Below are 23,373 nucleotides of genomic sequence, written 5' to 3'. Positions count from 1 at the left end.
ATTGCTTTAATGAGAAGTAAAGGGCATTTTCCAATTACAAGGGAATAACTGTATTAAGTTCCTGTGTTATGTCAACCTGCTTTGATTTGATTACTGTGAAAGAAATGGATTTATCTGTCAGTGTTACTTAATTAAGACTTCTCATTGATGTTTTGCAGAGTAATATAGTGTGGCTTGCACATTTAAGTCTAAATACAAAGAAGATTGGTTGAAAGCTAAGACACAACCCCTGAAGATAATGTCCAAGAGCAATTGCTTGTCACTTTCAGATCACAGGCCAAAACTTTAACATAGGTGGAAAAATTTGAGTATTTTAAAGGCTTAAGTTAAAACAAGGTTGATGGCAAGGAGCTTTCAGTGAAGTCTAGGACAAGTAGAAATTTCAGCTTTTATAATCTGCCTTATGGGGGCGTTACAGAGAGAAATGGGATGGAGGAGGGGCATGCCCTGTAGCTGTTCTATCAGTGCAGTTTCTCTAATCTGGTACTGAATAGCATATGTGGGTAAACAGAACAGTGTCTTAGGAACTTCCTTCTGACTTGGTATAAGCTACCAAACCTCACCCACTTATTGACCTTCTTTCTACCCTCCCCGAGTCAGCCCTTTTTCTCCTTATTAGTCCCAGCTATCCTGAATTGTTGTGGGATGTTCAGAACCTGGGAGCACCCTAGTCTCTGTGTATCTGCTGTTCCCTGGGATTTTTAGCAGTCCATAGTGTTCTGGGAGATGGCACACGCAGTGCAAAGAGGAGGTGGTGACACAGTAGCAGGGTGCTGCCCAGCAGAGGATTTTGAAATCTCAATTCAGGAAGCCACAAAACATGGGCTTACCTTTAAGCATGTAAGTAGTTCCATTAATTTCAGTGGGACTGCTTCCAAGAATCATAGAATCACAGAACTGGAAGGGTCCTCGAGAGGTCATCTAATCTAGTCCCCTGCACTGGAGGTAGGACTAAATATTATCTAGACCATCCCTGACAGGTGTTTGTCTAACCTTGCATGCTTAACTTTAATTAAGCAGGTTTCCAGACTTTGTTGGATTGGACCAGAGTACTCAACAGTTTGCAGAAGTGAGCCCTTTAAATGCAACCTATTATTATTATGTTTATATGAACAATAATAACATAATAATTAAATTAAGTATAATAAATGGCTGCAGATGGGAAAAAACACGAACTAGGCTCTGATTGTGCAACTGGATCATTGACTTCAGTGGTCAGCCAAACATTGCACAAGAGTCCATCTCACAGATTGCAGGTTGGGGAGCCTAGTCCCAAAGTTCCTCTCTCTCTAGTCAATGAATGGAGGACATGGGGTTAGCTGATCAAGATTCAGCTCTGAAATACTTGTTTTTTAACCGATTCATAAAAAGTGTCCCTCACTCAGCACATATGTTCTTAGCATTAATAAAAAAAATTACACAAAATATAGCTCTAAAAACTCTCAAACTATGCAAATACTATCCCCACCATTATCCATAGATCATAGAATCATAAGACTGGAAGGGACCTCGAGAGGTCATCTAGTCCAGTCCCCTGCACTCATGGCAGGACTAAGTATTATCTAAACCATTCCTGAAGGTGTTTGTCTAACCTGCTCTTAAAAACCTCCAATGATGGAGATTCCACAATCTCCCTAGGCAATTTATTCCAGTGCTTAACCACCATGACAGTTAGGAAGCTTTTGCTAATGTCCAACCTAAACTTCCCTTGCTTTAATTTAAGCCCATTGCTTCTTGTCCTATCCTCAGAGGTTAAGAAGAACAATTTTTCTTCCTCCTTCTTGTAACAACCTTTTATGTACTTGAAAACTGTTATCATGTCCCCCCTCAGCCTTCTCTTTTCCAGATTAAACAGATTTTTTTCAATCTTCCCTCATAAATCATGTTTTCTAGATCTTTAATAATTTTTTGTTGCTCTTCTCTGGACTTTCTCCAATTTGTCCACATCTTTCCTGAAATGTGGCTTCCAGAACTAGACACAATACTCCAGATGAGGCCTAATCAGTGTGGAGTAGAGCGGAAGAATTACTTCTCCAGTCTTGCTTAAAACACTCCTACTAATACATCGCAGAATGATGTTTGCTTTTTTTGCCACAGTGCTACACTGTTGATTCATATTTAGTTTATGATCCACTATGACCCCTAGATCGCTTTCCGCAGTACTCCTTCTTCCTAGGCAGTCATTTCCCATTTTTGTATGTGTGCAACTGATTGTTCCTTCCTAAATGGAGTACTTTGCATTTGTCCTTACTGAATTTCATCCAATTTACTTCAGACCATTTCTCCAATTTGTCCAGGTCATTTTGAATTTTAATCCCATCCTCCAAAGCACTTACAACCCATCCCATCTTGGTATTGTCCACAAACTTTATAAGTGTACTCTCTATGCCATTATCTAAATCATTGATGAAGATACTGAACAGAACTGGACCTAGAACTGATCCCTGCGGGACCCCACTTATTATTCCCTTCCAGCATGACTGTGAAACACTGATAACTACTCTCTGGGAATGGTTTTCCAACCAGTTTTGCACCCACCTTACAGTAGCTCCATCTAGGTTGCATTTCCCTAGATCAGATAAAAGGGGCTGACAATATGGATTTTTTAAAAATTAACTAATTTCAAAGAAAGAAAGAAAGAAAGAAAGAAAGAAAGTTTCTGATAGAGCATGCTTTAAATAATGTCCTTATTTAAAAATCAGATCAAAGGGGCTGACAATATGGATTTTTTAAAAATTAACTAATTTCAAAGAAAGAAAGAAAGTTTCTGAAAGAGCATGCTTTAAATAATGTCCTTATTTAAAAAAAATCCTTATATGTAAACTTTATAAGGATTTTTCTGCTTCCTGGCTGATGGTCATAAAAATTATTTTATCAAGAAGCAAACTGACCAGACAGGGGGACCAGTAAAACTGACAACACAAAGTGCTGTCAAAGACACAATGTAATAGAAATTGAAAAACAGGGAAATATTGCTATTTACTGTCAGCTATATGAATCTTAGATGTTACTTGCAACTATGTTCCTGGTCCTGCATTTGGATCCACACAAGTGAGCCCTTGCATCCGTGCAGAGCACAGTGGATTTCAGTGAACTCCATGCATGTGCAAGAGTTTGCTTCCACGGATCAGATTGCTGGATCTGGTGGATACAAAGCTTTCAGACACATGTAATTTTCAGGTTGTTGGCACCCTTTTAAAAGCTTAACCAAGATGATGCAGTTTGCACTGCCCCTTGAAGCATGTCAGACTCTTGTTCTGGCAGACCACGAGCCACATCAAAGAATGGAGCCACCGGTGTTATGTGCTCGGGAGAGGTCAGTCCACTCATTAGACAAGCTTCTATTCTGCAGTGACTCAAGCTTCCAGGTGCTTTTCAAGTGCAGCCTCAAGTAGAACACATATCCTTGAGGTTACACAGGTCTGGATTACTGTGGTGAGTACTACAGCAGGAAGGAATGGTCACAGTCTCTGAGCTAAACTGTAGATGGAAAATTAAAAAAAGCATTACATGCCACTGTTGTCACTTGGGAATTCAGGAGTAGTTATGGGTACAATACAGCCGAGGACTGTAAACTGAATTGACCAAAGGTGGATATTTTTATTCAGTAGGAGGCACGCTCACAGCCCTGGCCCAGTCCTTTGGATGTTTTCTCCTTATCAGGAGAAATTTCCATCATAACAGAGGGGAGACTAAATTAATTTGCTCCCAGACTTTTGTCAGACACTGAGGGAGAAAAGAGACTATGCTGTCTGATATCAGCAAATGGCTGTGTAGGTTTGAGTGTCAGCCTTGTACGGATGATACTGCAGGCTATAATGTTAATGGGATTAGTCATGTGAGTAAAGTTAGTCAAGTTAAGTTTGTAAAATCAGCCTTCATTGTTCCTAAGGTGTGGGGGTTGAAATGTGCTGCTTAAATGTAAAAGCATTGTTATTATTACTGTTATGTAATGGATGCAAACAACACTACCCAAAGTGGCAACTTTTGTTTCACTTTCAGTTTCACCCACAATTATTTTAGCCTTTTCAAATATGCAAGTCTTCCTTATTTTTCAAAGTTAGTTTTAGGAGCTAAAAGACCAGTTTTGTAGTATTTTTCTTGGTTTGTTGGTGATGTTTGTAACAATATCATTAACACTGTGACAGCATTTACATTATAAGCTCCATTTTTGGAGGTTTATAACTCAGCCATAAACATTTACTGCAGGCTGATATTTGGCACACCTGTTAAGTGATTAGTTTATATTCTCATGTAGTCATATTTGGTATTTTGGAAAGAGAAGAAAGAAACATTATAAATATAAAGGAGACGGTATAAGAAAGTTAGAGATATTCACACGGACAGAGATGTGCATAATATGCACTATTGCCAGTTTGCCTAATGGGTTTCATACGGATTTTGAAAGCTATAGTAGAGTGATTGCGTGGTGGTCCAATGCCTGATCCAAAGCTCGTTGTGGGAGCATTTCCACGACTTCAGTGAGCTTTAGATCAGGACCTGAAAGCATTAATTATCAGTTACATAACACAAATTATTTTAAAAAAATCCTGCTTAATTAACCGAATGGCATGGATGATCTGATCTGTCAGGTGAACGATACACATTTTCTTTCTTTGTCTCGAGCTTAATTAAATATTTACCTGAGAATGTCTTTTGTTATTAACACTTGACATTTTTGTTGAGATAATAGGAATTATGATAGGGGAAAAAATAAAATTGAACTCAAAAATCTTTAAGATAAAAATATTTTGTTTACAAAACATTAATAGTCATACTACCCATATTTTAGATTTCCTAATGTACAGCTTTGTTCCTCAAACACTTAACCTACCTAAGTTAGAAGTGCAAATGTACTGTTAGATACCCAGTTATCTATATCAGAATATATTATATATACTCACCCACATATATTTAAATGCAATACTATGATTAAAATTCCTCTAGCAATCTAGACCAAATATGTCTTTTTGTGTCCTTAGATTAAAAGCTACTGTTTGTGCTTAACAAATAACAAACAACGATATTATTAAATCCATAAGAAATAGGATGGAGAATAATAATGAAATATTATAGTGCATTATGTGCCAAACTTATGTCCTCATCTGGAATACTGTGTTCATTGATAGTCACACTAACTCAAAAAGATACAGGGGGAATATTGGGGAATTCAGAGATGGGTGGTAGGAATGATTACAGGCATAGAAAGATTTCTATGTGAAAAGAGATTTAAAATTACAGGATTGTTTTGGGTAGGGGGGAAAAAGAGAGATGGGATAGAGGTATACAAAATGTGAATGGTAAAGAGAGGGTAAATTGAGCACTGCTATTCACTTATGTTGTCATATAAGTACCAGTGGCATTGAAAGAAATCAAAAGGTAACAGATATAAAATTGGTAAAAAGAAATACTTTTCTCTCAATGCAGCCTGTGGAATTAATTGCCATTAGATATAATTGAGACCAACCTCTTAGGAGGAGTACAAAAAATAGCAGACATGTATATGGATAATGAAAATATCCACAATTACATTATATATTTTTTGCCTTGAAACATAAAGGTGCTTTTTAAAAAAATCCTTAAAATCAAGCACCACAGAGTCAGGTAATTTTTGAAGTCAAGCTTGTTTCTTCAGCACTAACTCAACCATGTTGTAACATTCTCTGTTCCTGAATCAGGCTCTAGCAGTGCTGGGACATACATCAACTCTTTCTCTTTTGAAAAAAGTGCCACAGCTCAAATTCTGTGAGAACCAGTTCCCTTTGAGCCCCGGTCCTTTTGACTCACAGAAAATTGAATATGTGACCCTGGAGTGTCAGAACAGGGGCCCTGAAATATAATATTAATAGCAAAATCAGATTTAGTGAAATATAACACGTCATGAAAAGAGACTGAATGAAATTTACTATTCTGGCCCCACTTGATCAAAGTTCTGAGGCATGTGCTTAATTTTAAGTATATGAGTATTCCCACTGACTTGAATGAATGCCCTAAATTACAATGACTTAAATGGAACTGCTCACATGCTTAAATTTAAATCTGTCCTTAAACGCTTTGCTGGATTAGCACCTTATTTAGTCATTAAATGTTTTTTGGTAACTGGAATAGCCTGATGAGATTCCCAACCCAGTGTACTGAGGACAGTGTAACGATATTGCTCAGGAATGCAGCAGTGAAATCAGGAAGGCCAAATCACACTTGGAGTTTCAGCTAGCAAGAGATGTTAAGAGTAACAAGAAGGGTTTCTTCAAGTATGTTAGCAACAAGAAGAAAGCCAAGGAAAGTGTGGGCTGCTTACTGAATGAGGGAGGCAACCTAGGGACAGAGGATGTGGAAAAAGCTAATGTACTCAATGCTTTTTTTGCCTCTGTCTTCATGAACAAGGTCAGCTCCCAGAATGCCGCACTGGGCAACACAGCATGTGAAGGAGGTAGCCAGCCCTCTGTGGAGAAAGAAGTGGTTTGGGACTATTTAGAAAAGCTGGACGAGCACAAGTCCATGGGACCGGATGCACTGCATCCGAGGCTGCTAAAGGGGTTGGTGGATGTGATTGCAGAACCATGGGCCATTATCTTTGAAAACTCATGGTGATCGGGGGAGGTCCCGGATGACTGGAAAAAGGCTAATGTAGTGCCCATCTTTTAAAAAGGGAAGAAGGAGGATCCTGGGAACTACAGGCCAGTCAGCCTCACCTCAGTCCCTGGAAAAATCATGGAGCAGGTCCTCCAGGAATCAATTCTGAAGCACTTAGAGGAGAGGAAAGTGATCAGGAACAGTCAGCATGGATTCACCAAGGGCAAGTCATGCCTGACTAACATAATTGCCTTCTATGATGAGATAACTGGCTCTGTGGATGAGAGGAAAGCAGTGGACATGTTATTCCTTGACTTTAGCAAAGCTTTTGATACGGTCTCCCACAGTATTCTTGCCAACAAGTTAAAGAAGTATGGGCTGGATGAATGGACTATAAGGTGGATAGAAAGCTGGCTAGATCATCAGGCTCAACGGGTAGTGATCAATGGCTCCATGTCTAGTTGGCAGCTGGTATCAAGAGGAGTGCCCCAAGGGTCGGTTCTGGGGCTGGTTTTGTTCAATATCTTCATTAATGATCTGGAGGATGGCGTGGACTGCACCCTCAGCAAGTTTGCAGATGACATTAAACTGGGAGGAGAGGTAGATACACTGGAGGGTAGGGATAGGATACAGAGGGCCCTAGACAAATTGGAGGATTGGGCCAAAAGAAATCTGATGAGGTTCAACAAGGACGAGTGCAGAGTCCTGCATTTAGGACAGAAGAATCCCATGCACTGCTACAGACTAGGGACCGAGTGGGTAGGCAGCAGTTCTGCAGAAAAGGACCTAGGGGTTACAGTGAACAAGAAGCTGGATATGAGTCAACACTGTGTCCTTGTTGCCAAGAAGTCTAATGGCATTTTGGGCTGTATAAGTAGGGGCATTGCGAGCAGATCGAGGGACGTGATCATTCCCCTCAATTTGACATTGGTGAGGCCTCATCTGGATTTCTGTGTCCAGTTTTGGGCCCCACACTATAAGAAGAATGTGGAAAAATTGGAAAGAGTCCAGCAGAGGGCAACAAAAATGATTAGGGGGCTGGAGCACATGACGTATGAGGAGAGGCTGAGGGAACTGGGATTGTTTAGTCTGCAGAAGAGAAGGATGAGGGGGGATTTGATAGCTGCTTTCAGTTACCTGAAAGGGGGTTCCAAAGAGGATTGAGCTAGACTTTTCTCAGTGGTACTAGATGACAGAACAAGGAGTAATAATGGTCTCAAGTTGCAGTGGGAGAGGTTTAGGTTGGATGTTAGGAAAAACTTTTTCACTAGGAGGGTGGTGAAGCACTGGAATGGGTTACCTAGGGAGGTGGTGGAATCTCCTTCCTTTGAGGTTTTTAAGGTCAGGGTTGACAAAGCCCTGGCTGGGATGATTTAGTTGGGGATTGGTCCTGCTTTGAGCAGGGGGTTGGACTGGATGAGCTCCTGAGGTCCCTTCCTACCTTGATATTCTATGATTCTATGACAGTGGTCATACAAGCTTACTCAAGCATCCTTGAGTACTCCACAAAGAATATAATGCATTCAGCCTTAAATAGTAGAGTTTAAGGACTGTAGCCTCTTCTCCTGGGCCTTGACACAACCTCAGAACTAACATGACCTGCCCTGAGGCACACAATTTGCTGTTTGACTATCCATGAGGGACATCTGTTTGCAGTTGGGGTGCCTTCTGAAGCAGCTTGTCTGCTTCCCTTTGTGAACATCCCATCTAAAACAATATAAAAACTCATTATGACAGAGGTGACAATTTTAACAGTAATAAAAACTCCTCATTAAAAAACAACAACTCTTCTTACCCTAGGACAGACCAAAACAGAAAGAATAAAAGAAATTATACTGGCATCAAGAGAAACAGTAACAGAAAAATGTTATGCAACTGCATTCCACACTTGAAATAACATTTTTGTAATACTCCTCCAGTTTTGTCACGGGAAATTTAGAGTTGCATTCTGTAACTCTTAGCAATTATATAGCACCTTTTGTCCAAGGATCTTGAATCACTTTATAAAGAACAATTTATTAAGCCTTACAGCACCTTTTTGAGGTAGGTGTTGTGCTATCCAGTTTACAAATGGCTAAATGGGCCAGAGAAAGTGATTCACTCTTTGACCATGTCTACACTACAGGGGCTATTGTGGTAAGCTATGGCACTGTAAATAACCGCATAGTGTAGATGCAGCCTACCCTGGCTGTGTCCACACAGGTGGCTAGTTTGGCATAGCTGTGGCACTCAGGCGTGGGGATTTTTCACATTCCTGAGCTCCATTGCTATGTCAATCTTTGTTTAAAGTGTAGACCAGGTCCCAGTCATACATCTGTTCAGCAGCAGAGTTCAGGAGAAAATGTAGGAGTCCTGATTTCCCAGCCCATGCTCTAAACACTAGACTGTATTACCTCTTTGCAGTTTTACCATATCTTTCCTATTGTATGTTGCTACTTCCTTAAAGGGAGGGGGCAGAAATGTTTAAGTGGTTGAGCACACCGTTGAAAGCATTCAAAGCTAATGGAAAGATTCCCATTGATTTAAATAGGCATTGCATCACGCGTTAAGGAAATTCAGGAAAATGCTGAAGTATGTAATTACATCCATCTCTGTTCAGCATTGAGCATGTGCGTAACTCCTCTTGACTTCACTGGGACTTAAGTACCTTCTTTCCTGAATTGGGTCTGAGTGAGGATTAGACATTAGCTTCTGGATTTTGTCTGTTTTATCACATCTTATTTTTGATGTTTGAGTAGATGTATTTTGTGGCAAGGATTTTGGTACAACTTTAACTGGTACATCAGAGTCAGGTTTTTAAGTCTCATGAAACACTGAGCCACTGAAGTAATTTTTATGTTCAAACCTCTGGTTCCTGAGGGTCCAGTCCATTTCTGCTGTGAATTTAAATGAGTTAATTTAAGTGGTTGGGTCAGAAGCCACTATCATCGTAGTAGCCCTATGCCTGATTCTTAATTAAAGGCAACAGGAGATTAATTTGAAACATTAATTTAAAAGTGCTTACACAAAAGGAAAGAATTATTGCAATAAAGCCTAAAGAACTTTTTTGTCCCTAGATGTAGAAGACAGAACTAGCTCAGGGTCCTGGGGGAATGGAGGACATCCTAGTCCATCCAGGGTAAGTATATCTAATCTTTTTCCTAAACCAGACTTCCTGCATATGTAAATTTACAGTCTTAAATTTGAGTTTTACCTGATTGCATAGAAAAATGTACATGCAAACTTGGCTGTAGACCAGCTTCCCTTCAAAATTGCTTTTTTACATTCTTATCTGATCCTGTGATTGAATTTGACACCTGCTCCACTCTTGCTAACAGCTAGCAAGAATTTTCATTAGCCATTTTGCCTTGCTAGTCAGTATCAGCCATTGATCCAACACTGTATGTTATCTCAGTACTGTAAGAGGCATTTTTTGTTATTGTTGACATTTCACTTGATGTAGTTAACTTGCTGGGAGATTTTATGTCTCACTGGCACAGATATCTACATGCAAAAAATCCATTGCATAGTACTGGGAAGCACTTGTACCCTCAAAATGTGCTCCTTCCTCAACGGGGGTCAGATACTGCCACTCTTCCAAACATTGAATGGTACCTTAGAATTATAGAACTACAGGGTTAGAAGAGACAGCAAAGGGTCATCTAATCTAATTCCCTACCAAGATGCAGGATTATTCGTCACTCCTTGGGTAGTCCCACTGAAGTGGAACTACTGGAAGGGACAACTACTATTCCTCATGAGTAGACAAGTGTTCTCAAGGATGGCAAAATCTGAGCCCACATTTCTTTGTTTCCACTCAGTCTGGCCATTTACAGCGTCTTTCTACTTCAGACCGCTCTTCAGATTACCATCTCTGCATTTCCCTACCTTAACATTCTGCTCGGCCTCTGTTGGTTTCTTCAGTGAAATGGCAGAGTTCAAGACATTAACAAAAGAGTACAAAGTTTTTAAAATTGATATTCCCTGCTTTGGTGGAGGTGTAGCCTAAATGTCTTTAGAACAAATCATTAACTCACAACGGGCTATGTATGTGAGGCTTAAGGGACCCGTAACATTTTGGGGACAATTTTCAACAACTACAGGCCTACAATCTGCCTTTAAAATTGTTCATTCATAGGCAAACATGCATCTGTATCCTTAAACACAAGGACTAGTTTTCATTCACATTTACCTATTTTGCGTGTACAAATGCATGTTTGCACAAATTCTTACCTATTTTCTCGGGAATGCGCATATTTTGGTGGCACAGCAGAGGTAGCCGGTTTAAAAATATAGCCCTTAAACGTATTTAGGGCCCACCAATCTTTTCCCCCAAGCTTGAAGGGATAATACATCCACTTTCAAAGTCAGAACATTTCAGAGGGCTGTGGATAGTGACTTCTCTTGTCTTCAGGCAATGTGCTACTAACTTTAATCTTCAAAGTACAGTAAGATCTTCCTTCTTACCAGTAACTTTACCAACCCATTGCTCCAGCTGTCAAGTTTGAAATTCTAATGCATTATTTCGATGAGCTGAGGAAATCTTTCCTGCTCCTCACATTATTAATGCACACACACTAACATTAAATTAATTCCTCTTACAGTAAAGTGTTGCTACTGAACTACTACCTACCATGGGAATTACTGAGACACACTGTATTTCTTGTTATTTTTATAATAGCTGGAATACAACATAATTCATTAGTTTTGACTTTGAGAAAGTTGTGTTTAGAATTGCATGCAGTCTCAGGATTAAATTTCCATTTATTTGAGTGATAAGAAATATCCCTTCCAATAAAACTATATATATATACACACACACCCCAGCGGTTCTGTCCACTTATGAGCCAGATTGTATAACCCTTACATACACTGGGGGGGCATTACTCACCTCAGTAGTCCCATTGAATCTACTCACATAAGTAAAAGTTCACCAGCATAAGTAAGGATTGCAAAATCAACCCTCTCTGGAAAAGGCCGAGTCCTGAACTCTTTAACTGGGCAGACCTCCCATTGGGATCCGAAGCTTTGAGCCTCTGCCCCAGTCCAGTTGCAGGATCAGGGCCTTAATATTGTTCTGAGGATTGGGCTCAAAAATCCCAGTATATACTGCAGGAATAAGATTACGTCTTCATGTATTCTGCAAATCCATGATATAAAAGTATGCAAGGCAAAATGTGGCTTCACCCTTATTTTAAAAGTTTATTTATGTTGCTGTTTAATTGTCTCTTAATGAGTATGAAGGCACAGGGCTTGCAGGCATCACTAGCTGTGTTTCAGCACCTTAAAGTAAGAGTCTAGTGAGGTGAAAGACAGTGTTATTGTTCATACTCAGTCCATTCTTTTTTTTTTTCCCCCTCCTATGGGCAGATTCTGCCTTTGGCTAGCATTATGCCAACTGACACGTCTAAGTAAATTTACTTAGCCTTGCATTACACTGCAGCCAGCTGAGCAGAATGATTTTTTCCCCATTTACTGCATACCAGGATTGAATCTCAACCATTTCCATAGAAGAGGAAAAGCCAATCACCATTTCTTATTATACCCTGTTTAGCCCCATTACATCATTACTTCACACATCTGTCCGTTTTATTTTTATCCTTTTTTTCCCCCTCGATACTTGTGGTTGCTTTTAGGGGAAAAAATGTTTTGAAAATTAACCTGTAAATTTCCACATGCAATTATTTAGGCATACATGTCTGAATGTGAGTGTACCAGTATATCATGAAATCATAAAAGAAATGAGCACAGGCCCTTGGGGGGGAGGATCTTGAATTTTCATCAGGGCTCCATATCAGCTTTCTGGTTGTCTTATGCAAATCACTTGACCTCTGTGCATCTCAGTTTCCCCATCTGAAAATGAGGATGATATTTCTGTGCCTCGCAGAGGTGCTGTGAGAAATTAGTAACAGTGTTTGAAGATACAAATGGAATAGCAGCACTACAGATGGACAGACTCTGGTTCATTTTTGTGATTACGTTTGAGGGTTTGTAAAAGTACAGTAGTTGTGAGGTTAGACTGGGAGGCTAGGCTGGGGCTGCTTTGAAAATGTGCACTCTGGTCCTGACAAGATTTACGCACGCGCTTAATTTATGCACTGTGACTAGTGTCAGTGACTTCAGTGGAAGTACTCACAGCGCATAAAGTTAAGCTCATGGGTTAATCCTCCCAGCTTTGGGTCTTGTTCCTTCATGAGAGAAGTAGTATTAAACACCCATTCACTTCAGGCCAAATTTTGCCTTTGTGTGCGTGCAACAACCACTGGGTTAAAATGGCAAATTTCTACTTACAGATAGTAGACTTTTAAAAAACCCAGATTTATTCTTTCTTCTCCCCAACTGATATGAAAGCAGAAAGACTGGCACAGCAGATGAAAGACATTTGATGGCTTGCACAGCACCACTCTCCCTGGTATATTATCTCAATTATCAGGCAGGTGTGTCCACAAAATAAACACATATTAATTACTAACAAAATAAAAATGTTAAACCGGCTTCAAATAAATTTTGGATTGCATTGCCCCCAACAAACTCAGTGGAAGAGGGCAATGGAGGGAATAAAGTTTCTTCATTATTCAGGAATTGAGGGGAAAAGTATAACTTCTTTCTCTGTTATTCTTACAGAAAGTGTTTGTGTTAAAATTGTAAAACTCTTTTCCCCTTCCCAATTTATTAACAGAACTATGGAGATGGGACTCACTATGATCACATGGCAAGCAGGGACCTTGGGTCACATGACAATCTCTCTCCTCCTTTTGTCAATTCCAGAATACAAAGTAAGAAGAAATCCAATTTCTTAATGTGGTTTTATTTTTCAAAGGCTTAATTTTTAAAAGTGGAAGTGAGTGAGTGCACCATAGTTTAATCTGAGGGCTTGCGTTCCTCTCCCAAACATTTTGGGTTTTGTTGTACATAGTCTTTGGGAGGAAATATTGAATTTTGCCTCTTAAGCAACCTCATATTTTGAAAAATGTACACCAGTGCTGTTTACTGAATAGCCTCTATTTTCTTCATATAAGAAGTATATGGCATTTAAAGCAGACTGCCATTTTTACGTAGAGCAGTGAATGTATTTTTCCTGAGGCTTAAGTGTTTTCTTTAAAGGTGTGACCACTTGGCAGAGAATTAAACAGAACTTTTTAAAGTACAAAAAATGTTGCTGAAAATATTACAAATAAATGTTCTTTAGAGGGAACAGTTAAATAACAAGAGATTGAGATCATAAACCATTGTTTTCTCTGGATTGTGATGGATCATTGCGTGTTGGGACTTGCAGTCTCTCTGGACTGCAAACTACTGGATTAAAGATGAGGCTGCCTGCAACATGCTCCGCTCAGGACAAGCCAAATTCAGCTCGTGACATTTGGCAAGTCAGCCCTCACAGTTAAGGAAAGCCTGGATGTCCCCGCATTCATTTTAATGAAGCTTGCAAGGATTTAGTGTAGCAGTTATAACCATAGCAGTATAAAGAAAGGCTATAATTATCTGCAAATGAATGATAGCTACTGTCTTTAAATCCTGGTTGATAAATGAGTTTGGTTAAAGTAAATATATGATGTAAAAATATTAGTAATCCTTGTGCTTGGCCAAGATCACACCCTTCTACTGCAGTTATCAATGAACTAACTGAAATGCCGTGATTGAATGTAAGCCAAAGAAAACATAGAGCTGTAACTGTGATATATCATTTTGTGAATGTAATGTGTTCTCCTAAAATATGCCTTGTCTTTTAATATTAGGAAATATTTGTGAGTTGTTTAACATTTGGGATAATGTTGAAGCTTGTAATCATTTGTACGTATTCCCCCACAAAACATAGTTACAACAGTTTCAAGGGTCTGACTTAAGCCAACAAAAGCAAGGAAATTCCGACACTCCATTCTTAACTCACGCCATTGGGTTTAGGTAGTGCAAATATGTTACAAATAGTCACACATTTCTGTGAACCCACTGGGCTGAGTGATGCTTTCACGTTTAACCCTTTAATGCGGATTTTGCAATTTAAGTCTGTCTCCTTTAACCTCTGCTCCTGCCTTACCCAATAAATAAATAGCATTAGTCTGCAATTGTTTCCTCCCCATTTGGGGAAAATGCTGCTTTCCCTTATTTCAAAAAAGTATTCATGACAATAAAATAGTTTTGCAAGCACATTTTTAGGAATAAAATAACAGATTGATTAGATTTTCTTAAATGTGATTTTTCTGCTGAAGCCTGATTGTCAAAGTCAATGTGAGTTTCACAGCCGCAGCTGAGAGAATAATCAGGCCTCAATTTTTCTGAAAATATCAACATTGTCAAATTCAAGATGTCTCTCAGCAGCACTTGGTTTGTAATGGTCATCATGCTGAAAGATCTGGACGTGGAATGTTCTTGCAGTGTCCTTAAGTTTCAGTGTATGTGCATTTATTGAAAAAATAAAATCATTTGGAAATAAGAATACTGATGTTCCTCCATGTGCAGATTAGTGTGCATGTGTGAGAGAGAGGCTAACAGCTTCTGACAAGTGTGTTATTGTGTAATAATGCACGCCTACTGTTGAAGCCAATCAGCTTGCTCCCTCAATCTAAAGCATTTTGTAACCTTAATTTAAAATCATTCTCTGGTAATTAGAGCAGATTCCTTTTAATTTGTGCTAGTTTAGGCAGCAAATCGCATGGAAACCACACTTCTATTCCCCCACTTCCACTAATTTCTTAAAGCCTAGATTGTGTCCAACCTGCTCAGGTGTGCAAGGGGCAGAGGTAGGGATAATGTTGCAAGGAGCTCCCTGTGTCTCTTGTTTCACCTATGCAGAGGCCAGACAGTCTCATTAGGGAGTGGAGGCAGTTTTCCCTCCTAGCACCCTCTGAAGCTGGCTACCCAAAATGGGAGTGGGGAATAGTGGGTAGTGGCACTGGTACCCCACCTTCTGGGGCATTGGCCAGCAGAGCTTTTATGAGGGTGAATGAGAGCTGTTGCAATGTACACTCCCTAGCAAGATGCCAGGAGTCAGCTCCTCCTGGAACTTCTGCTGCAGCCCCCGTGCACTCCCGCCTTGGTTGCGATAGTTAGAATCAAGTCCTAAATGTGGAAGCCAAGGCCGTCTGCTGTACTATGCTAGAGAATGCTACTAAGTCTGTGAATCTCCCACTGTTTCTAAAGAAAGCACTGTTCTGTCAGATAAGCTGTCTGGTCTGAAACACGGGTTGTTATTGTTTTCAGAGTGTTACATTTTCCACCTCAAGCAGATTTTGAACAGAAGAGGATTCTGTTTTTGGCGAGACGGTTTACCTGACATTGACAAAACTGACTCAGAGTTGAGGCCAAGGCAATGTTCTGCTGAGCAGAAAGTCAGAGAGCAGTTTACTAACTGTTTCAAAAGTTGGTGATTAGAAAGATCATTTTAAATACAGAGAGAGAATTCTTTGAGGGATGATAAACTCTTTAGTACTCCTGGGCAGCAAGGACCTTATTTTCTTCTGTGTCTTGTATGGTTTTGCACACTTAACTAATCATTAATGATGATGATGATGATAATAATTCAATAAAATAATCAGTAATGCTGTTTATTTTGCAAACGTTTCCACAACCGAAACTGCTATTAATTTGTGCTGATTACATTGTATTTGTGATTTTATGATGAATTCTAATTGTTGCAATTACAAACAGTGCACCCTATTTACTTTAATTGAGTCCATCCTGAACTAATATGGGATGTGGCTCCCAGTACATGTTTTATCAGTTTCCCTCTTCCTGTCAGATCATCAAATTATCCAAAGAAAAGGTCCCCAAAGATCTACTGTGGAGCAGTTTGCACCTGCAGAGAGAGACGTGTAATTTTATTCACATGCTCTTCTTTTTGCTGGCAATTGATACAGATATAGAGCCTGATTATCATCCAACTTGAGCCTGTTTTATACTAGTGTAGCTGCATTGACTTCAGTGGAGTTACACTTGATTTATGGTGTCATGAAAACAGAATCTAGCCCTTAGTAGTTTCATAATCCATAGCTTTTATCTGATTAAAAGAACAGCATTTTTTAACTTCTAAGATGTTTCTTTCTCTGTCATTACATTGTTATTATTCTTAACAATAAATGTTAATATATATGTTTTATGATTGTGCCCATAATTCAGTTACCGAGTTGGATGGCAGCAAAGTATATGATGAGCAATATTCATTTTATAGAAAAGAGTTACAAACTTCAGTTCCTTTGAATTTTCTTTTATATTTTAAAATATTTGTTTTTTTTAATGTTGTGAGCTATAAACCTAAATATTTTACCTCATTGCCTTTTAAATTCTGAGGTTTTATTATTGTTTCTTTATTGGTGTTCTTGGAGATAAATAGCACTGTGTAGACAGACATAAGCATACAGAGCATGGGAAAAAAACAAGATTCAGTGTGTATACTGCCAATGCACCTTGATCCAGGCCTGCAACACCCGTTGTATTTCAGATCATCTCTTGAGCACATTTGTTTTGAATAATTTGCTGTTTTTATGGTGTAAGCAAATCAAATGGCCACCAAGGAGTCCAACCCTGAGTCCAATTCTTTCAACCAGTTTTGGACTTAGGCCTACAAGAGTGAAAGGTTAGGGTCTTAAATCACATCACCTTCTTACTCCCTCAATATGAAAATATATGAGAAATTCATCAGAGGCCTCAAAGCAATTGATCTGTGCTATTAACTTAACCTGTAAACTGATGTGGGTTTGTATGTCCCTCTTGTACTAGCAAACAAGACATTGTTGATTTTTTTGCTGCACAGTCAGGGTCAAGTTTATGTATGGTGCTCTGCTGTTGGCAAAAGCACAGGGAGAGAATGAAAGGAACCTTGCTTGCTACTTCCCCCTCACAACAGGGGCCAGATGCAATTCTCAGCCACTGTGCACAGAAAACACAAGGACTGCTGGAAGCTAGTGCTGACATCAGTGTTAGTCTTGAGCTGAGGTGTTCCCTCCCACCCTTACTCCAGCCAGCAAAATTGCATTCTATAAACGATGTACCTGGGAACTACTTTCGTCTAATAGGCCATCCTTCAAAAGCATGGTGCCTTTCTCAGGTATAGTGTCTCTGGGAGCTACCCCTGGGTCAAAGCCTCTACATTCCTCCCTTTTCATGGGTTGTACCTTATTGGCTTAATCTAGCTCTTATTATGTGTGATCTAGCATGTAATCTTAACTTTGAAGAAAGAATAGTTTTCCAGGAAGAAAAGATTTTGGGTATCAATGTTATTGACAGCATACAATGAGCCATGAATATTTGTAGAAATGTTGTGGTGGCTGTAGGCCTATATTGTAAGCTTTTGTTTTCAGGTATGTATTTTAACTGAAATGTGTTTTATTTTTTTAAGTGTCCGAATTCTTGCAGGGGGTATTTAAATTAGTCTTTGCTTCAAGCCATTTAATAATTGGCTGTAGGGAATTAACAACACTATATTATGGCAGAAAATGAGTTTTTTCTCCTAAAGTGTTGCTTCCATGTGTTGAAACAATTATCATTCTGCGTCTCCAGAGTCCAATGAACATTGCCCAGTAAGAATACCTACGAGAACTGGTAATACTACAGGGCATGGGATACATTGTTTTAGTTGTATATCATTCCATACTGGATGCTTGATTTTCAGGTGCATTGTTTGTGAACTGATCCTACCTATGATATCTTGCTAGTACATTAAATCATTTACCAGTATACAGTAACTTGTTTCTAAACCCCCTGTAGCTTAATGGAACATTTCACTGCAGGGATTAGGTTGAGGTTTCAGGCGATGTTGAAGAAAGCTCCTGGTTTATTTGGTGACCTTTGAATCGCATCTGGGTTACTGGTTGATATTTTGATTTGGTTACTGTGGTCATATTGTGACAGCTGCTGGTTCATTATAATTCAGTTTCTCTGCTCAATTTGCCTTGCAGGAATACTTAGCTTTGTGTTGCTTCGAAGTATTTCTAACCATCCTGAGTGCAACCCAGTACATGGTAAAAGGTGAAATGTTGTGAATGCTTTGAGATCCCAGCAGCAGTCCACTAAAAGGAGAGTAACACAGTCTACTTGACAAACAGTCACATTTGAGTGTGCAAAGAAGGAAAAAAACCTAAATGGAGATGTTACCCATTCCAATGGTACCCAGACCTGTGGATTACTAAAAGGCTGGTTTAATGGCCACTGATAAGATCAGAGGCAAGCTTGCTTTATTTCTTTATTTTAAAAAATACACAAAAACAGGTTGTGCAGTTCTCCTGGTCTTTTTTCCCCATCAAATAATTCTAGCATTGGGAGTATTGATTTTATGTATATTGTTGAACAGTCTAATCTATTTATTGGCATAAGACAAATGCTGCAGAACTTTGTCCATCTTTGATGTATGCTTTGAGAACGTTTAGAGGAACTCAAATTCAGTGTACATACATACCTTAATTTTTATGGCTGTGGGATAAAGAGGTGAGGTGGCTGAGTGATGAAGCTACTTGACTACAAGCCTGACACTTGTGGGTTTGGTGCTTGCTTGATTCATGTGGACAGGCCACTTCTACTTCACTTAGCTGTAAAATGGGTACATGATCTGGCGGGCTATCAGGTGTAATGCTGGCTCCTTTCTGTCCTGTTGGCTATGTAGCTGATGTGCATCAGGCGATTGGCTCAGGGGAGTTTTGACTTTGCTAATAATCTATGTATATGAAGACAAAGTCATTACAAGATTATGGATCTTTGTGCTCTCTTTCTATTCCTAACTAGAAAATGAAAACAGATGTGATGTACTGGTAATATGCACTATACTGGAGCAGCTCCTTCCCCAGAAGTATCTTCCATCATAACTACCTAGTCACTGTTGATCCTTCCCAGTGCGTGGTTGTCTTCTTATAAGAACTTTTTCTCAGCATGCCTTTCAGAGGGCTGGCCCTTGAAATTTAGTAGAGACAGGTAGTTGCATCTCCAATTGGACATTTTGCATTTGTTTGCTGTCCCCTCTCTTCCATCTTGTAAATATTCTTTATTATCCTGTCAGGTTTTTGCTTGGTTTTCTCTTATTTCTGAGGAGATGGCACATTCCCCAGGTAAAATGGATGGAAACTTGCAAATGATGCTAAGCTATAAATTGGGTGCATCTTGCTATGTGAGATTATATAGTACTGTATGTTGTTAATTAAAACTGGCATATAAAGACAGTGTTTTGTATTGTATAACACTTAGTGTTAGGTAGGACTCCTGGGTTCTACTTCCTCTCCTGCTAACTTGCTGTGTAACCTTTGGCAGGTTGCTTACCCTCTTTTTTTCCTTCAACTTAGCCTAGGTTTATCCATCTGTAAAATGGATTGGAGTTGTGAGGCTTAATAAATTATTATATGAAAAATATTTGAGTTCCTTGGGTATTCCAAGTAAGTGTAAAGTTTTATTAATATATACTGTGCTATGACAGCACTCATCTCTGTAAGAACTGTCCTTATTTGGATATGATTTTCTTATTCAGTTACTGTGATTATTGGCAGAGTTGGTAGCACTGCCTATATTAAGATTGCTCAACATTTTCAATTACAAGGCCTTGTTTTCAATTTCTTATAACTTTCCCAATTTATAACTATTTGGGCTAAAATTTTCCATACGGACTATCTGACATAAGCTTTTTTTTTTTTTAAATTTCAGAAAAAATGGTTCCCCCAATTTCTTAGAATGAGTTTAGGGAAAAATATGATCTTTTGTCCATATTTAAAAAAAATTCATAGAGCTGTTTCATTGAGAAGCTCAAGCATCTCCATGCTTTGTTGCAGGGACATTAAATTTTTCAGGGAAGTTGGCTTGGTGTCAGGGATGTGCATTTTTCCAACCCTGTGAATATTCACCTATATTGACTAATTTATGAGCCTTTGAAAGAATTCAGTTTGCACATGCTCAGTAGAAACTTGTTAGCTTAGCCGCTAAATTCTCCAAAGCTTCCTTCTGCACTGAGCATGCTCCAGCACAGGGCTGTTGGGGCTGAGTAGGCTTTGCAGGATATTACTTCTCTCTGCTGCTTTGGGGCCACTGCTGTGCAAGGTACTGTAACTTAGGAAAGGCAGAGTATCTCTCCTGTGCTGTCAGTCCTCCCACTGCTGGTAACGAGAATGATTTGAATGCAGAGAGGTGAGGTATGGGGTCCACTACAGGGGGAAAATATGAGAACAGAGGAAGAAGGGGTTGTGGGAGCCAGAATGTGGAGGGGAGTGGAGGGGGGTGGGGTGGCGCAGGAGTGCTGGATAGGCAGGGACACACTGCGGGGAAGATGCCTATAATCACTAAATCACATTCTCTTTATAGAGCCTGGAATTGAACCCAGGAATACTGAGTCTTTACATTCCTCTGCTGTCAAGAAATAGCTGTAACTCCTCCCCTCCAGCAAAATGTCTTTTCCCTTTTTAGTGTTTCATCCACAGGGAGGATAACAGTCTACTCCTGCTGTCAGTTATTCCATTACCTACAGTGATTGAGGTCTGTGCTGTTTCTATAAAGGTCTGAAACCTCCTGATGACCCAAGTTGCGTGTCAGTATGGTTCCAAAGGATAGAATTCCTGTTTTTCTGTTTTGTTTTTTAAATTAGGAAATCACTAAAAAAAAAAAAAGATTAAAGAACATTAAGGTTGTTAAATCAAAGATTCAAAGTTAGGAAATGCCATAATTAAGGTTGCCTGTGCAACCTGAATTCAGCCCCTTTGTGCATATGCATTATGATACAGTCTTTAATGACATCATCGCATCCTATTTTTTCCATTGGCTTCCTGCTACATTCAGTGCATAGGATAGATGGTGCTCAGGGAATGAATCAGGATTGTGTAGTGAAGAAGGTCTACTGTATGTAGGACACCTGCCTCATTTGTTGCAGAAGTTGGAAGGTGTAGAGTGTTGGCGGGGGACTGAATAAAGAGAATAGATGGTCTTATGGTTAAGGAAGTTGAAGCCATCCTGGGGAACTGGAGTCTATCCTTGTCTGTGCTGGAGTTCCTGCGTGATGCTGGGCAAGTCACTTAAGCCACATTTTTTACAGGTGGCTACTAATTGTGTGTTCCTCATATTCTGGGTGCTCAACGTGAGAGATCTAGGGCCAGATCTGCAGAAACACTAAGTACTCAGAATTGTAGCTGAAGTTAGTTGAAACTGTGCTTTGAACATAGTAAGTGCTAAAAAAACAACAACTAAGTACTCTGAAAAATCAGCCCTAGGAGTCTCAAGTTGGGCACTCAAAATCAGTGGACACTTCTGACAGTTTTTCTCATTAATCTCTGTGTGCCTCAGTTTCCCAACTGTAAATTGGGAATAATAATGACACCTAATCTTGCGGGGGTGTTTGTGAAGATAAACTCATTAGTGTTTGTGGAGCACTCGGATACTGTGGTGACAGTATCATAGAAACATTCAAGAGGAAAAGCTAATAACATTTCTATTCAGTGAATGGTTTGAGTGGTCCTCTGCTGTTGACAGCTGACAACAAGCCCTCCACTGCACACTGATTGAGGAGGCTAAAAAGAAATACTGAATAACTACTCATTCACTGAATAAGATATGTTTGACTCCCATTGCAGAAACCCTTTAATTCAGCCTGGGATTGAGCTTGAACTGTGCCCATGAACCAGCAGTGAGTGGTTCCCAAGAAAAATTTTTGGAGCCTGAAGCAATTTTTGATTCTTTTCCCTTGTGTTTCACCGTACTCACAAGCTTTTTTCCAGGGCACTCTTTATGGTATATATCAAAACTGAGAATGGCCTTTTTGGGACAGGCCAAAAGTGGTAGTAACATGGTATTTCTCTTTTCATCATGATTGCTTGAGACTATTCTATGTGATCAGGTGGTGGTTCTACTTTCATCTGTATTATTTTTAGAGAGAATAAGAAAAAGAAAGAACGCATTTCTGTTGTGCTCTCTGATCCAAGCAGAGAGCACAAGGAAAGAAATCAAACAAAAATACGTCTCCTTATCCCTAATGACACTTGTGACGGGTTTCCCCTGGGGTGCCACCTGGAACTGGGGTATCACTGAACCCTCTGACCCACCAGCCTGGGCTCCCTCTCACACTGTGCTGCTGTGACAAGCTGCAGACCGGCTACCGCTCCTACAGTTCCTCCAGCATTCACACAGGTAAGGACACACCCAGCTGCATTACATGCAGGCTCTCTGACCAGCCACTGCGTGAACCAACAATAGAGAGGCTATAGCCAAAATAACCACCAGTTTCCCAGCCTAGGACCCCCACACTGGAGTATAAACCCAAAATTATACTATCTTGTGCTACACAGGGAACTGTACAGTGTAAATGCATAGAGTTCACCCCTCCCAAACACTTCACTCCAAGCTTATTGGTTTAGATTAAAACATAAAATAAATTTATTAACTTAAAAGGATAGATTTTAAGTGATTATAAGTGATAGCAAACAGATCAAAGCAGATTATGTAGTAAATAAACAAAAACGCAAACTAAGTCTAATATACTAGAAAGATAGGATTTGAATTAACAATCTCTCACCCTAACTGATGATACAGGCAGGCTGCAGATTCTTAAGGCACAAGCTACATTACTTTGCAGCTTGGAATCCCCTGGTTTTTCATACACAAGCTATAAATCCCTTTAGCCTGGGTCCAGCACTTCCCACAGTTCAGTCTTTGTTCCTCAGGTATTTTCAGGAATCCTCTTGTGGGGGAGTGAAGAACTGATGATGTCACTTGCTGCGTTATATAGCATTTAGTGGGAACCCTTTGTTCCAAAACCAGTTCCCAGACCAGTGTGTAGAAAAACATAGACACCCCAAAATGGAGTCCAGAGTTATGTGGCCTGGTTACAAGCCCTTGCATACCTTGCTGAGTCATAGCAGCCATTAC

The 23,373-nt window shown here is 39.6% G+C and overlaps 1 protein-coding gene across 13 annotated transcripts in view; it reads left to right on the top strand.

The window, feature by feature from the left end:
- TCF4 (transcription factor 4) overlaps positions 1-23,373 on the top strand; it is a 316,621-nt gene that overhangs the window by 94,992 nt on the left and 198,256 nt on the right. For 11 of the 13 annotated variants that reach the window (XM_074952379.1, XM_074952376.1, XM_074952377.1 and 8 more), the window contains 2 exons: positions 9,630-9,691; positions 13,232-13,328. The exons of the other annotated variants lie outside the window; for them this stretch is intronic. In XM_074952379.1, coding sequence (XP_074808480.1) covers positions 9,630-9,691; positions 13,232-13,328 — 159 coding nt within the window. The remainder of the gene's footprint in view (positions 1-9,629; positions 9,692-13,231; positions 13,329-23,373) is intronic. 13 annotated transcript variants of the gene reach the window in all.

This window comes from Natator depressus, chromosome 5 (assembly GCF_965152275.1).
Source record: "Natator depressus isolate rNatDep1 chromosome 5, rNatDep2.hap1, whole genome shotgun sequence".
NCBI lineage: Eukaryota > Metazoa > Chordata > Testudines > Cheloniidae > Natator > Natator depressus.
This window is presented reverse-complemented; position numbering and strand designations above follow the sequence as displayed.